This window comes from Grus americana, chromosome 5 (genome assembly GCF_028858705.1).
Source record: "Grus americana isolate bGruAme1 chromosome 5, bGruAme1.mat, whole genome shotgun sequence".
Taxonomy (NCBI): Eukaryota; Metazoa; Chordata; class Aves; order Gruiformes; family Gruidae; genus Grus; species Grus americana.
In genome coordinates, this window is record NC_072856.1 from 2,217,432 (window position 1) to 2,231,653 (window position 14,222).

At 47.8% G+C, this 14,222-nt stretch overlaps 3 protein-coding genes across 4 annotated transcripts; 1 reads left to right on the forward strand and 2 right to left on the reverse strand.

The window, feature by feature from the left end:
- Positions 1-699: 699 nt before the first annotated feature.
- On the forward strand, positions 700-4,138 carry LOC129207014 (proto-oncogene Mas-like). Of its 2 annotated transcripts, none has more exons than XM_054827303.1 (2): positions 700-1,082; positions 1,623-4,138. In XM_054827303.1, the coding sequence occupies exon 2, from the start codon at positions 1,661-1,663 to the stop codon at positions 2,627-2,629; it is 969 nt and encodes a 322-aa protein (XP_054683278.1). In that variant the 5' UTR covers positions 700-1,082; positions 1,623-1,660; the 3' UTR covers positions 2,630-4,138. The 2 variants fall into 2 exon arrangements, with proteins under 2 accessions (XP_054683278.1, XP_054683277.1); XM_054827302.1 differs by having other exon boundaries at positions 700-1,067.
- A 2,872-nt stretch (positions 4,139-7,010) lies between these two features.
- On the reverse strand, positions 7,011-7,655 carry LOC129206708 (proto-oncogene Mas-like). Its single transcript, XM_054826416.1, is given in 1 exon segment — positions 7,011-7,655. A coding segment is annotated over 1 exon segment (645 nt).
- Positions 7,656-11,128: 3,473 nt separating this feature from the next.
- On the reverse strand, positions 11,129-12,865 carry LOC129207091 (proto-oncogene Mas-like). The gene is made up of 2 exons (XM_054827496.1): positions 12,760-12,865; positions 11,129-12,309 (listed from the first exon to the last, which is right to left on the reverse strand). Exon 2 carries the CDS (start codon positions 12,266-12,268, stop codon positions 11,279-11,281), a length of 990 nt encoding a protein of 329 aa, XP_054683471.1. The 5' UTR covers positions 12,269-12,309; positions 12,760-12,865; the 3' UTR covers positions 11,129-11,278.
- Between the last annotated feature and the right edge of the window lie 1,357 nt (positions 12,866-14,222).

The following is a 14,222-nucleotide window of genomic DNA, read 5'->3' on the forward strand; positions in this document are numbered from 1 at the left end:
TTGCTTGGTGAGGGGACGTAGTTGGGGACACAAACGCAGCATCGGCAAGGGAGAGAGGAGGCGGTTTTGGTCCTGGGGTCCCCAGGCGTGCCAGTTCCCGGCAGGAGCACCCCCTCGCTCCCAGATGCAACAGGAGCTGTTTGAATTCCACCTTCACCACAGTCAGTGTGGGTAGGAATCATCTCACTTAGTTTCAACTCTCTAAAAACTGCATGGACCTGTCTGAGGAAACCATTGTAGGTTGCTGACTGACTACAAAGGGAGTGTAGAAGACAACTCAGATGAAACCCACCGCTTTTAGATGGCTAAAGCCAAGTGAGAAGCACTGATTCACCTCTCCTTAGGAAAAAAAAAAAAAAAAGATTTTCCTGAAATCCTGAGTCATCTCTCTGCTCTCTGCCTGTGCTCTGGTTCATGCACAGATCTCATTATTCAGTTAGCTCCTTGATGCACGTAGTAGCATGCTCTTGGAAACTGTGTATTGAAGGTCATGTAGCACTGAAATTGTGGTATACAAGTGGCAAACCTAGATCTGAATCAGAAATAGAGGTTTTTGAGCAACGCCAAGCTTATAGTGCAGGATCTTACACCCCTGGAACGATAGGAGAAAAGTTAAGCCAGTTCAGAGACACAAATATTTTAGGAATGGAGTTGCTTTATAATGAAACGAAAGAGGAACCTGACATGGAGACAATTGCTTTTCCCATAGGTCTAGTTTCCAAGACTCTTTTTTGTTAGTCATTTCCTGTACAAAGCCAAGAATAGATTACAACCAGAACCCTGATACTATCAAATGCGATGAAATAGTTCCCCGTTTGCAAGCCTTGAGGACAGGACCTGCTTGGCTAACACAGAGAAAAGTGGTTTGTGAAAGGACCCGAGAAAGACCCCGTGCTGGACGCTGCACAGGCTCACCAAGGCAGGCTTCGGTCCAGTTTTCCAAGTGATAATTCCAGGAAATCTCACAAAGATCTCATCATGGAGGCAGCAGCTGGCGAGCGCGACGTGATGTGAGTCTGCAGAGCGTCTGCTCCAGTGAAGTTATCCAGGCTCTGAGAACAAAGAAGGTCAGACTTTTCTGGGTGGGTTGTCTTTTCAGCCTAATTGATGCCTCCTCTCATTGGTTTTGAACTTGTTGGTGCATTTGCACTAAATCTGACTGGGCAATAGTGGTCTCTAGGATATTAAGACCTATAAATATTGTCGGAAAAGGTGGTAGGGGAATACTGAAATGAGTGTCCCACTGAAGGAACCCAGCAGCTTAGTAATATCAACTATAATATTAGACACCTGAGAACCTCTATCACATCCACCCCAAACCCACTTGCTCTTTGACATCCCAACGAACAATCCTTTCATCTTATTATTTCCCTTCTCCAGATCTGTTCTTTTCAAAGCCAGGAAGGAGGCATCTCCCTAGCTTTTGCTACACCTCTGTACATGCTCTTGTGCCAGGCATGTCATACCCATCTCCCCACATCTTGTCTTCCATCTCTCCTGTCCCTCATTTCTCTCTGTGTGCCTCCATGTAGAAGCTGGGACGTGGCTGCAAAGATCTGAAAAGCCTAGTGCGGGGGACAGCAGAGTTGCTGACATGTCTCTGTTTCCTTTCATCTCTCCAGCTGTGTGAAGGGGAAGAAGCAGCAGCAGAGGTTTTGTAATGAGCACGTTGTTCCCTACCAGCACTGCCAGCTGGAGCCAGCCTGGTGGGATGGCATACAACAGGAGTTGGCATCACAGGCTGCTGAAGCATGAGGACGATGACTACAACTGGGCCGACTGTGAAGCTGCTCACTTGAGCACAGTCCCTGTCACGCTGCTCATCTGCCTCTGCGGGTTGGTGGGGAACGGAGCCGTCCTCTGGTTTCTCAGCTCCCATGTCCGCAGGAACCCCATCACTGTCTACGTCTTAAGCCTGGCCGTCACCAACTTCACCTTCCTCCTCTCCATCGCCATTGCCATTGTGATATTTTACAGCTCAGGGAGCTTTTGTCACAGGCTGGGCTCACAGGGTGTGACAGCTGTGTTGAACATCACCATCCTCTTCACTTTCACCGCCAGCGTCTTCCTCCTGACAGCCTTCAGTGCCATGATGTCTCTGTCCATTCTCCTGCTGGCCCGCGGCTGCTGCCACCGCTCCTGGCGCTTGCCAGTGCTCGCATGTGCCCTGCTCTGGGCCCTCTCCTTCCTGCTCACCATGATCGTCTACTTCTGCCCTGTGGTGCTCATTGTCTTCGTCCTGAGCTACCTCTTATGCGTGCTTACCCTGATTTTTTCCGGTCTATCCCTTCTTGCCGGGGTCTTGTGCTGTTCGTGGCAACATCCCCCAAGGAAGCTCTGTGTTGTAGTCCTGCTATCTGTCTTCTGCTTCCCCTTCTTCACTGCTGATTTTGGTTACTGGCTCTTGCTAAGACTGTTTGATTTTTCTGTTTTTGTCTTTGACGCCTCTCTCCCATTCGCTTGTGTGAACAGCAGTATCAACCCTGTTATTTACTTCTTGGCCGGGAGCTGCGCAGATAAGTTCACACTCTCTGTTAGGGTTGCTTTCCAGAGGGCTTTTGAAGACGTAACAGAGCCCCAAAATAGAAGTGAAACTCCCAGAAATAACACCATGGAAACGGTTGTTTAAATCTCTGCAGCCCCTTTCTGAGAAAAGATGCCCTAGGGACGGAGACGTCCCATGAGCCAGGGTAAGACAAGGACGATGCCTTCAGTGCGGGTCTGCCAGCAGCTGAACGGAATTAGCTGCAGCACAACAAAACGTGCTGGGTGGCACGGGAACTCCTGCCTGGGGTGGAAACTGGACGGCATGACGAAATACCCGTCGAAACCTTTGCTTTAAATCTGTCCTATACAACAGTTCTGAGCTTTCCCTGTCTCAAAAGTGAGCTTGCTCTACCCTGCGCACTATTAAAACAGAGCCACGGGGGCTCTTAGCTCTTGTCAGTGGTTTGGGGTTTTTTTTGCTGTATCTGCGTACGAGCAGAGCGCGGGTGGATAAGAAAGCTTGGCACAGCAGGGTAGAATGATTCCTGGGCTAACCCTTGTGCCCATCTCCAGATGGACACGTGTAAGAATATGTGGATACTTCACATCCAGCTTTATTATCAGGCAAGTAGGCATGTATTTGGGATCACCCCTGGAAGGCTTTCCCTGAAATACAGTGCTTCTGCTGCAAACTGACTTTTGTCTGCACATTACTTCGGTTGTCTGCATACAAGGGTTTTTGACTGGAACTGCCTTTTGTGGCTCCTCCCACTTTTCTCCTGGCTGTCCGGATGGTTGGCTTGAGCAAATGTGATTTCGCAACCATGACCTGAGGTCTGGATCCATTTCTGGTGTGTCTGTTCCTTGTCTAGAAAAACAAGAGGAGTAGGGTTAAAATAAAAAAAAAAAACCCAAAAGCACAGCCCTGCCTGAAGACTCTGTAAAGACCTGATTGTCCATGTGAAAGAGAATACAGGGAGAGGGAAGGAAAACAATGGACTTTTAACAGAAAAGACCCTGTTGAGTGCGTGAGGACTGAGTCCCTGTAGCCTGGCTCAGGCATTCCCTGCATAAAAGGGGTAGTGGCAGCACCTTCTCCGCTTCTCTCTTCCCTCTGTGTCTGTCAGCCCTTGCTATCGAGGAGCTGGGGGATACACCAGATCTCATTTGCCTGTGAATTAAGCCACCACCAACCATTGCTTTTGAGCCGATTTTGTTTTGATTGCTTTGTTTTGATGCCCTGGTGTCTGGGACCCAAGATGGTGTCGGAAGTTTCTCTGTCCTTTGGCTGGTCCCTCAGCCCAGAGCTACATTCCACCGGACAGGCTGGAATGAAAATTGATCAGTACAGGTGCAGAGCCATGATAACTAAACCCATAAAACTCTCTGGTAAAAACAAGAAGCTCAGATAGGTGGTGAGCTGCAGGCAAGGGAGATCCTGGGAAGAAGGAAAAGCACATGGGAGGATCGTGGTCCTTCTGCACCTGCCTTGGGAGACACTCCCTGGATGATGGGAGCCCTTTCTGGACAACGGTTTGTAACTCCGGAAATTTTTACTTTCCAAAGGACAAGTAAGTGGGAGAGAGGGGGAAAAAACCCCCTCTCTCAACCACAGAAGACTCCTGCCCTGTTCTGTAAAACAACTCTGTTAATAAACACTTCTTAGATGTTTAACCTCATCACGTGTCTTCAAAGCGTGACTCACTGCCCATGGGTTATACTCTCACTTCTCTTTCTAAAAGCAGCAGCATGTTAGCTACCCTTGGATTGAAGGCAGTGGGAAAAGGATGGACAACTTCCCACTGTGTAAGAGGCAGGAAAATGGGTGGGTGAATACAGGCATCCCTTCCACCTGCAAACGCGATCATCTCCTCTCAGGCTGTGTGCCTCCTCCCTGCTTTTCCCAGCAGTCTCCCAGTTGCTGGGATGCTGCGAGGTCCTTTCCTTCTGATCTTTCCACGTCTGCCTGTCTCAGCCAGCCGCAGCCCTCCACCCTACGAGGAGATGCTCTCCTGGCTGTTCCTGAGGAAAGCTTTCAGCACATGTGGGCAGCTCCACTGCCATGGTTTGGCTCAACTGGAGGGTTCTTACAGTGAGATACATCTCTGCTAACTGCGAGCATCCCAGAGAGATGTCATCTGCTGCCCAGGTCCCTCCCAGAATGAATAAGGAGGTCTTGGCACTGTCAACAGATGACTCATCCCATCAACTGCAAGTTACCTACCTTAGGGTGAGGAGCATCATGCTCTGGAGGTACCTGTCCTCCTTATAGACAAGTCAGAGGTTTTAGAATGAGAGGAAATGAGCCATTTTCTGACAGAGTTGAGTCAGCCTTGCTCTGTTCACCAGTGATGAGCTGTGCAGTGAAGCCCAGTTGTGGTTTATTCAACAAAGTTTGGGGTCAGAGTTACCGTGTCAGAAACAAAAAACAAACAAAACCAAAGAAATCCAAATTTAATTTAGGAGTAGTAACAAAATGATGCCTTAGGTAGGTAACTAGAAAAAGATCAGTACAATCAGGATTTTGGAGCGCGTGGTTAGTCATTGAAAAGGCTGTGCAGAGGAGTTGTTCAGCTCCTCCTGAGGATGGCCAGGTTCAGGATGGAGGCAGTGAAGGGCTTCACTTGATGCTGAAGCTGGGGAACCCAAGGATGGCCCCACTCCCTGCCAGCCCACACAAGCAGATGAGCAGTGTGATGCTCCTAATTTCTATAAAATTAAGTGGCCCATACATCAGGGTATGTTAATTTTCCTATTTCAGGCTCTTTTTGGTCATGAACACACAGGTGTGTTCAGTGCAGTTACTATGCAATCTTTGCTGCGAGCAAAGAGAATACAGGAACTAGTGTCTCTGACCTGCCAAGACCATCTGATCCCGGAATCCCCTGCCTTGCCTCATGGCATGGCTCGGAGCCATGTTTGGGGAATGTTTGGGGAGCTGTGCCAGAGCAGGTTCCCGTCTCAGCCTCCGCAGCTGGCATTTGCCAGCAGTGCTTTTCTCTGGCATCAGAGAGGTGATCTTTGGCATCAGACATCCTGAGTTGCACTGTGTTATCTCACGGTTCACCTTGAAGCATTTCCTTTCCAAAATCGGTGCCTTTTCTGGAGACATAGCTTCCCCCATCACCCCTTCCAAGTAAGGCAGAAGAGTCTGAAGCCTCCTTTGGGATGCTTTTGTCCCTGTGGACAAAACTTTTGTGGAGATATTGAAAAGTGAAACATGCCTTAAAATCCTCTCTTGGTTTCCTGTAGTGACTGATAGGAGCAGGGCTGGAACAGATTCCTGCCGCCTTGCAGGGATGCTTCCTCTGCTGTCCGGTCCCTGAGAGACCCCAGCAGGGAGGTGACAACCTCCAGGATACGATGTCGCATCAGCCAGCTGAAGTCTGTTGCAATAGGTCATGTTCCCCTGGAGCACAGCTGGAAAGCAGCACCTTGTGAGGACTTCTTGGCACGATCATGAGTGCCAGGAATGTGTCACTCACTCCTAATCCCCCGGCACTATCAAACCCATACTTTTCTCAGAACGATTTAACCCTGGAATTAAACAGCGTGATGAATTCCCACTTAAAGTACAAGGGAATGCTCTTGCTTCTTCCCCAGCTCTACAGCCCTGCCTGGTTTGCTTCTCTTTCCATCAGCTGGGAGTGCAGGGCAGGCTCTGCTAACCACATCTTTACCCAGAAGAGCAAGGCTGCTCTGTGCGATCCATACCCCTCTCCTGCCATCTAGAGGCATCAACCCCGCAGATGTTTGTGAAATCACCACCAGACCCGTGCTGGATGTGTCCCTCCACTCCCCTCCCTCTCCGAGCCCAGCAGGTGGGTGAGCAGTTGGGCCCTGGAGCTCTTGCTCCCGCTCGGGGGAGTCTGCACAGGTCTGGAGGAGGCAGAGGGGTTCAGTTGGGCTGGGAGGGGGATTTTGGTGGGCGTGAGTTGCCAGCAAGGGTATCCTGCTCGGCTTCCAGGAGTAAGTGGCTCTCCTGGGAGTCCTCGCCCTCCACCTCCCAGCTGGGCAGCAGCAGACATCTAGGCAGGGCCAGCTCAATGCCTCCACGGCGAGGGAATCAGGGTCAGGAGGGGGCTGCAGTACCCCGTGGACGAGCCACATGGCTGCTTCCCACAGCAGCAATTGCCTCTACTCCTTGCTCAGCCTTTCACTTCATCACGGGTACAGTGGTGCCGGTGAGATGCCCCCATTGACCCCCTTGGCTTGCCCATTTTTGCAATCCTTTTTGCAAAGCCCTGCCTTGCTTGGACAACAGAGATGGCCAGATTAGGCCAGATGGCCTAATGTGTCAGACCTTAGATCAGATCCCCCAAAACACCATGAAACTCATCTGCTGAGCCAAAGGAGCCAGAGTTTATTCGCTGGGGTCATTGCAATGGGCAATACAGCCTGGGCACAGGGACCAAGCCTGGCTGAGCAGTACTGCGCTGGGTCTGGGCTACGAGCCCCAGTGCCTCCATCTGCCAGGCTGTCTGCGAGGCTTCGCATCTCCAGGTCTCCTCGCCAGCGGTGTCTTACAGAGTGGTCTCCACCGCAGTGCCCCCAGGCACGTGGCTCTCCTCCTCGCTCATCGCTTTCTCTTGGGACACTCGTCCGAGGGCAACTTTAGCAGACACTTGGAACCGGCGCCGCCGGCAACTCCCCACCAGGAAATAAATGAATGGGTTGATGCTGCTGTTCAGAGATGCCAGCAGGTAAGACATCTGAAGTATAAACAGGCATATACCAATATGACCAAGAAAAATCGCCACAGTGAGAGGAAACCCAAAGATTAACATGAAGATCACACTGAGCAGGAGAGCAACATAGAGTTTCCCTGGCTGTCGTCTCTGTGAGCCACATCAGAGTTTGATGAACATGGAAAGGTTGGAAAGGAGTGGGAGCAAAGAGAAAATGAGAAAATTCATAATGCTTATACCTTGTAATAGCTGTTTACAGTTTATATTGAAATAACAACTAATCAAAGCCAAAGAAACAAAAAGTCCAGCGAGAGCCCAGAGCACCCCACACATGATGCCTGACAAGTGCTTTGGGCAGCGACATCGGTACCAGACTGGGAACAAAACAGACAGGCACCTCTCCATGCTCATTGCTGTCAGGAGATACATGCTGGCAAAATACGAAAACAGGAACAGAACCATCAGAATATAATTGGTCATACGATACTGATTGGAGCTAGGTCTAAATCAGAGAAAGAAGAGAAAATGTTCTGATCAGAACATTCAAAGAAATAGCAGGGGGTCATAGCCTTTCTTTTTTGTTTGTTTTTCTTTTTACAGGGCAGCGCTTTCACTGAAGCCATTTCATGTTAGTTAACAACTCAAATACTTTATTTCCAGCTGAAGCTTCCTTCAACCATAAAAGAGAAAAGTAACAATAGAAGTATTGCTGTTTCTAACGATACTCTTGGGATATAACTGAGGGAGGATTGGTAGGTATAGGCAATATCTCTGGTGTTGGTGCTGTAAAGATGGCACACGAACACCTATCTTGGGATGCACATCAAAGAGGTGCCGGGATAGCTAGAGGTACAGGTGGAATTGGGGAACAGGGATAGTGTAAAGTGTTTGCATGACAATGGATTTGCTTGGACAGGAGAGATGAAGAAGAATATCCCCAGAGTGCTAAATCCTCATGTGTAGTGGGTGAATCACACAGGGGCTGGTCCTGCCTCTTCTGGAATCACTGGAGAAAGTGGAATTAGCTTTTCTAAAACAAGCTTGGCTTTTCTGTCCCTTGTCAGCATGCACTAACTTGAAGGTTCTTCCTGTGTCTTAAATAAAAAATTATTTATCTGCTCCAGTCCCCATTTTCTGTCTTCATTTTCCCCTTTGTTTATTTTCATTATGATTTGCCTTACAGTTAGTGTTGCCTTTGACAGTAATTCAAGTATTATTTCCTCTGCCACACATTGCACAAAGAATATTCCTGGTTCTTCTCAGATCCCTCCTTTTTGTCAGGAACTTCCCATAAAATGGGTGATGCATATATTGCTGCTCTAATGCAAAGCACAGCTATGATGGAAACACATCCTAAGGAAGCTCCGGAATAGGCATAATGGACTGAGGTAACAAGATGTATTTTAAGATGGAGAAAATCATATTGACAAATATCCATGAAATTCACCAATTAAAAACACAGAACAATAAACCCAAAGCAATTAAGTAGGTGCTAATATTCATATAATTACCAGGACAGAAACAATCTATACAAAATAAGAATATCTGTCAGTGAAAAAGGATGTTTTCTATACTGTGTATCTTTTGAAATTTCTTTCCATTACTCATATCCGCTACTCAGAGAAGATTAGAAGTCATGAGCATCGCTGAGTGCCCTAGAACTTGGTCCTTGTTCAGAAGAAATTGGACTTCATAAGCTCATTCCTCTTTTGGTTTGAGGTGATGTAAAGACAGACTCTTTGTGAAAGGTCCCAAGAGATCCCAAGGGGACACATCCACCCATATTAGACTTCCAAGTGACTGGATGCAAATCAAAAAACATTCACATGAAAATTGTGGGGAAAATTGCCGGCGAAAGCTGTTGAAGTTGTAGAATTGATCTGCCTTAGCCCCACAGCAGGCTCCCTACAGTACCTAGTTCAGGCCCAGGTGCTGAGAGGAAGGATTTTATTTATTTTTTAATAACTAATAACACACCCTTAGCTTATTGCTTTTACAGATCTGGTTCTCACCCACTCTGTTTCTATATCTTTCACTAGAAGCGCCATTGGTCATGGTCTCACTCCCTTTTTTTCCCCACACAGGTTAGGATGCTAGGCAGCTCCAAGCTGGGACCTGGATAGGGACAGACATTACCAGAGAAGTACAGACCTGGGCATAGGAAAGTTCCTAGTTCCTTTTGCCTCTTAAAGCATGGGCGAGAAAGGGGAGAAATGGGGACAGAAACACCAGCGAGGAAAGCTTTGTAATGAGTCCTTTCCTCTGACAGAGACAGGTTTGAGGCACTGGGAGTGGTGTATTACATCAGACCCTCAAAACATGACAGAAGTCCTCAGTTTTCCTTCCCTCTCCCACTTTTCCCCTGCTCCAGTGTGGATCTTCCTCAGGCGGCAGTTCCTGTCAGGCAATACCCATCTGCTCCAGTGCGGGGTCCTCAGTGGCTGCAGCGTGGCACCCTTCCCCTTAGTTGTTCTCCCCAATGTTTCTCACTCTTTTTCCCTCCACCTCTGCCTCTCTGGTGTTTTCTACCCATTCTCAAAAATATTTTCACAGCGGCGCCACACGCTCCCTTGAAAGACTCAGCTGCAGCCGCCATGTTCCTGGCTGGAACCTGCTGGAACCTTCTGGAACCTGCTGGAACCTGCTGGAACCTGCTGGAACCAGCTGTGCCTACGGCAGTCCCTGAGCTCCCCTCACAGTGAACCCAGCGGCCGGCGCCACCAGCAGCTTGCCACAGACACCCAGTTCACACGCAAACACACATAATTTTTTACATTTAGCAAACTTTGAGTGTTCCCAGCTCTGATCCCTCTCCTGTGGGACACACACAGAGGGTCTGCAATCTCTAGTGCCACCTCTGCATCTGCCTGGAAACTCTGTCAGGAGAGACTGGAGGAGACCAGACACTGAATTTGAGAAACTTCTGAGGTACATTGTAACTGAAATAGTGTTAATTCTTTCATTCTGCCCTTCTTACCCCTCCCCCAACCTTTACCTAAAGTCAGACAGATCCCTGTGTGTTTCCTGTCTGTTTGTGCCCAAGAACCCAGTTAGGTTCCATCACCTTTTTTCTGTTTGGGCTGATTTCCATCCCCCCCATTCCTCTTTTCTTTGTCGCCTTTGAAAGGATGAGGTTTCCAGCCCTCCCCCCGCCGCTTGGTTGGTTGCTGGTTGCACCTCTGAGCATCTGCTTCCTCTTGCTGGTTAGGGCAAACGACTACTTCTCATCTTGCTTCAAAACTGTGAAATCAACAGTGCTACAAAGTCATGTGCAACAGCAGTTGCCCATCAGCCCTGAGGGGAATTGGCATTTTAGCATCAATAATTGGAATCATAGAATCACAGAATCGTAGAATGGTTTGGGTTGGAAGAGAGCTTAAAGACCATCTAGTTCCAACCCCTTGCCATGGGCAGGGACACCCTCCATAAGATCATCTCCCCTAGAAGACAGTCTCCCCTAGGATCACATAAGCAGAGGAGCACAGCTCCCACACAGATCTCTGGGCCTCCAACACATTGTGAGAATGCTTGCTTCCGTATTTCTTTTTGAAACACTATTTTCTGGGTTGGTTTTTTTGGGGGGGGAGGTTTTTTTTTTGTTTTGTTTTGTTTTGTTTTTTAAGAATAAATGTTGGGGGATGAATGGAGGTGGCTTTTATGCTTTCTTGCCAAAAATAATTGGTTTTGAAATTAGTTTCGAGAAGGCATTTTTGACAATATGTGAGCTATGAAGTGGCTTTAGAACTGGGAAAGTTGATGAAAAAGGAGATGAAATGTTGGAGATGAAATGTTGGAGTGACAGCTGAGAGAAAAAGCAAACAAAGACCAGGCAGAGCCATTTTAAAAAGCTGTTTATTAAACTTACCACCCAAATAGAGTGACAGTAAGCAAACTATGATATCCACAAAGACAGTTCTCATGCTTTACCATGGAGGAGTCTCAATAAACAAAAGTGCATTTGAATTTGGAGTTAATATATGGGGCTGCAACATGGCTTGGTATAGCCCTAAATTACTCATGTATTCACTTTTCCCACTCCTGGGATCTAGGGCTCAATGGTTGAAAGGAATCTTAATGTTCTTCCTCTCTTTTTCCTTTTCGTTCTATTTCAAAAGGTGATTGGGAAAAGGAGAAATTTCAGAGGACATAGTTTTTGTGTCACGGGTTTCCCGTTCATCTTTGTCATCTGCTGAATCTTCAAAAGCCCTCTGGAATGCCAGCCTGAGGGTGAACTTGATTCGCCGATCCCTGTAGCTCCCCACAAGGAAGTAAATGACAGGGTTGAGAGTGCTATTCACGCAGGACAGCACAAAGCCAATCTCGGGGGAGTAGAGGAATTTGTAGCCCAAGAAGTCAAAGAGGATCAGGACGCTCAGAGGCACAGCAAAAATGAGGAAGAAGAGGACGGTGAGCATGATGACGGTGAAGAGCCTGCCTGTTCGGAAGTGTTGGGAGCTGCACTTGACTCTAAGGAAGAGGGTCAGGCTGAAGAGCAGCATGAGGGGCGTGCAGAAGAGGAAGTCCAAGGCCCCGATGGTGATGAGCAGAAGCCGGCAGGTACTGGCAGAGGGGCGAATGGTACACAAAACATAGCCGAGCGTGTTCAGCATCAGGGAGAGAACCCAGAGCAGGCCAGAGATGATGCCGGACAAGTGCTTTGGGCGGTGGCTTCGGCACCAGATTGGACAAAGGACAGACAGGCACCTCTCAATGCTGATGGCGGTCAGGAGATACAAGCCGGTCCCATACATGAAAAGGTCCAGGAAGAGGAATATCCCAAACTGCACCCCCACGTTGAACTGCATCAGGTACTGAACCGTCTCAATGGCGATGCAGAGGAGATACCCAAAGTCGGCAGCGGCCAGGTTCAGGATGTAGACAGTGAAGTGGTTTCTCCGGATGCGGAAGCCAAGGTACCATAGGACCATGCCATTTCCCACCATCCCACAGGCAGCGCTGATGAGGCAGAAGCTCTCCATGAACTTGAGGACAGCATATGATGCCTCTGTCTTTTCCACAGCTCGACTCTGGTGAGTACCATCAGCCTGGCTTACGTTGCTTTGGGGAAAGAGTGTTATGAGCTCCTCAGTCATGATGAAATGCCTCAAATCAAATACGTCTCTCCTTTCTGTTTCTTTTGGGATTAGAGAAGAGACAGAGGGCATTTAGTGACTGACATTTCTTTTATTCTTATTGTCTTGGGCCAGATAGCTTTCAGGGGGCATGCATGGTTACTTTCTACATAGGTAACAGGTAGCAAAATGCAAAATGTTGAGGAGAGGGAAAAAATCATGCAGGAATTTGGAGAGGTGGAGATTGGCTAAGTGTGACATCCATGCAGAAGAAGAAAGAATGAGACTGTTCAACAGAGTAAAGAAAAAGAAGCAAAAGAAAACATTGCTACTTACAGACAAAGCAGTAGGACATGGGGAGGACGTGACTTCATAGTGAGAGTGTGTATGTGCGCCTGTGTCTGTGTCTGTGTCTGTGTGTGTGTGTACCAGAAAATGGCACAGCAGAGACAAAGATACTGCAAAACATGTGGATGGTGAGGCATTTCTGAGCCCAGTCCTCAAATGCTTACCTTCTGCCCTGTGCGACTGAATTGAGCTCTCAGAGAAGCTGCGATCTGTCAGCAGGTCTAGAGGGTCTTTCTCTTGGTTTCTGATTTATCCCATTGGATCTTCTGGGAAACACTTTCTGTGGAAAAGATGGGGAAGAGGTTTCAGTCTGCAGATTCAATTTGTATCTTCTGTGATGTAATGAAGCAGGTGCTGTCAGGAAGGAGTGTTTTCACTGTGCAGAGGGGGATGATGGGATGAAGTCAGCAGCAGATGAGAATGACTTTCCTTTATGTTATGAAGCAATTTCACATTTCTGCTCCACTTCTCTGGTTGCTCTTACAGTAGGTGGGGAGAAAATTACCTGCCAGGGATTCCATTGTCGGCAATGCTCTGTGAAAGGCTCTTTGTGCAATTGTACTGGGGCCAAATGCTGTTATGCTAAGGCTGTATAAATGAGTGGTTAGTAGAGATTGTGGAAAACTCTCAGAGGAATGGTAGTCTGTTTTGTTTTGACTTTCTTGGAAAATCAGACTTGGTTTAGATTTGATTAATCTGAGGGACAGTATCCCTTTCCCCAATGCTTCCTTCAAGATTCACTTCCTTCGCAATGCCTTACCCCAAATCCTGCCAAGACACCAAGAAGAAAAATGTCTTGTCCACTGTGCCTGAGGTGAGGGAGCCAGATCAGACAATGAGGTCTTCATCCCCTGAGCGCTAGGCATCAGTAATCCTTTCTGGATATGATCAGCCCTCACCCTCTGCCCTGCAATGCTTCTGAGCACAGTATGTGTAAAAATGTGCCTATTTCTTTCTCCTGCTGATAGGCGGAGCCTCTCTAAATTTCACAGGAGTCTTACAGCTCCTTGATGACTCATTGCTCACCTCTGACCCCGGAGAGATAAAGTATTTTAAAAGGCTGAGCTGAAAGGGACTTTAGAAGGATAGTAAACACAGCAATTTATTCATAGCCATTAACAGAAATACTGCAGACTGCTGTGTGCCACTTATAAAATGGACAGGAGGAAAGGACTGTTAACAATGTGTCTGTGCAAATTTTGAAACAGGCAGGTGTTGGCTTCAGGGGGACAAATGTCCCTCAGTCTTCAGGTGTCACACTGTGAAGAAGCAAGGATCCTTCTCTGCCTCTGCAGTCAGGAGTTGCCTTTGAGCAGACCTGGTCCGAATTTTGTGATGTTGTGATTACCTGACTTTGTCACCTCTCTTAGTTCAAATTAAACAGAGCTTAAGATTGGACTAAGTCCTTTATCTGCAGCTTCTTGCCTATGGACACTTGCTTTGATGTGTTTTCTTTTTCTGGCCTGGGTAGGAATGGGTGACTCTCTTTTCGACAGTTAAGCTTTTAAAGCATACAACCTGTAGGGCCTAAAGTGGGGTTTCCATAACGTATCTTGGGTCTCACCAGCAAGACCTGCCAAAGCCTGTTTGCGCTGTTGTACCTGCTCTGCTCTTCTTTGTGCTTGAT

What these genes read in the sequence shown, in the direction of transcription:
- LOC129207014 (XM_054827303.1), top strand. Translation starts at nt 1,661, where the DNA reads ATGAGCACGTTGTTCCCTACCAGCACTGCCAGCTGGAGCCAGCCTGGT.
- LOC129207091 (XM_054827496.1), bottom strand. Translation starts at nt 12,268, where the DNA reads ATGACTGAGGAGCTCATAACACTCTTTCCCCAAAGCAACGTAAGCCAG.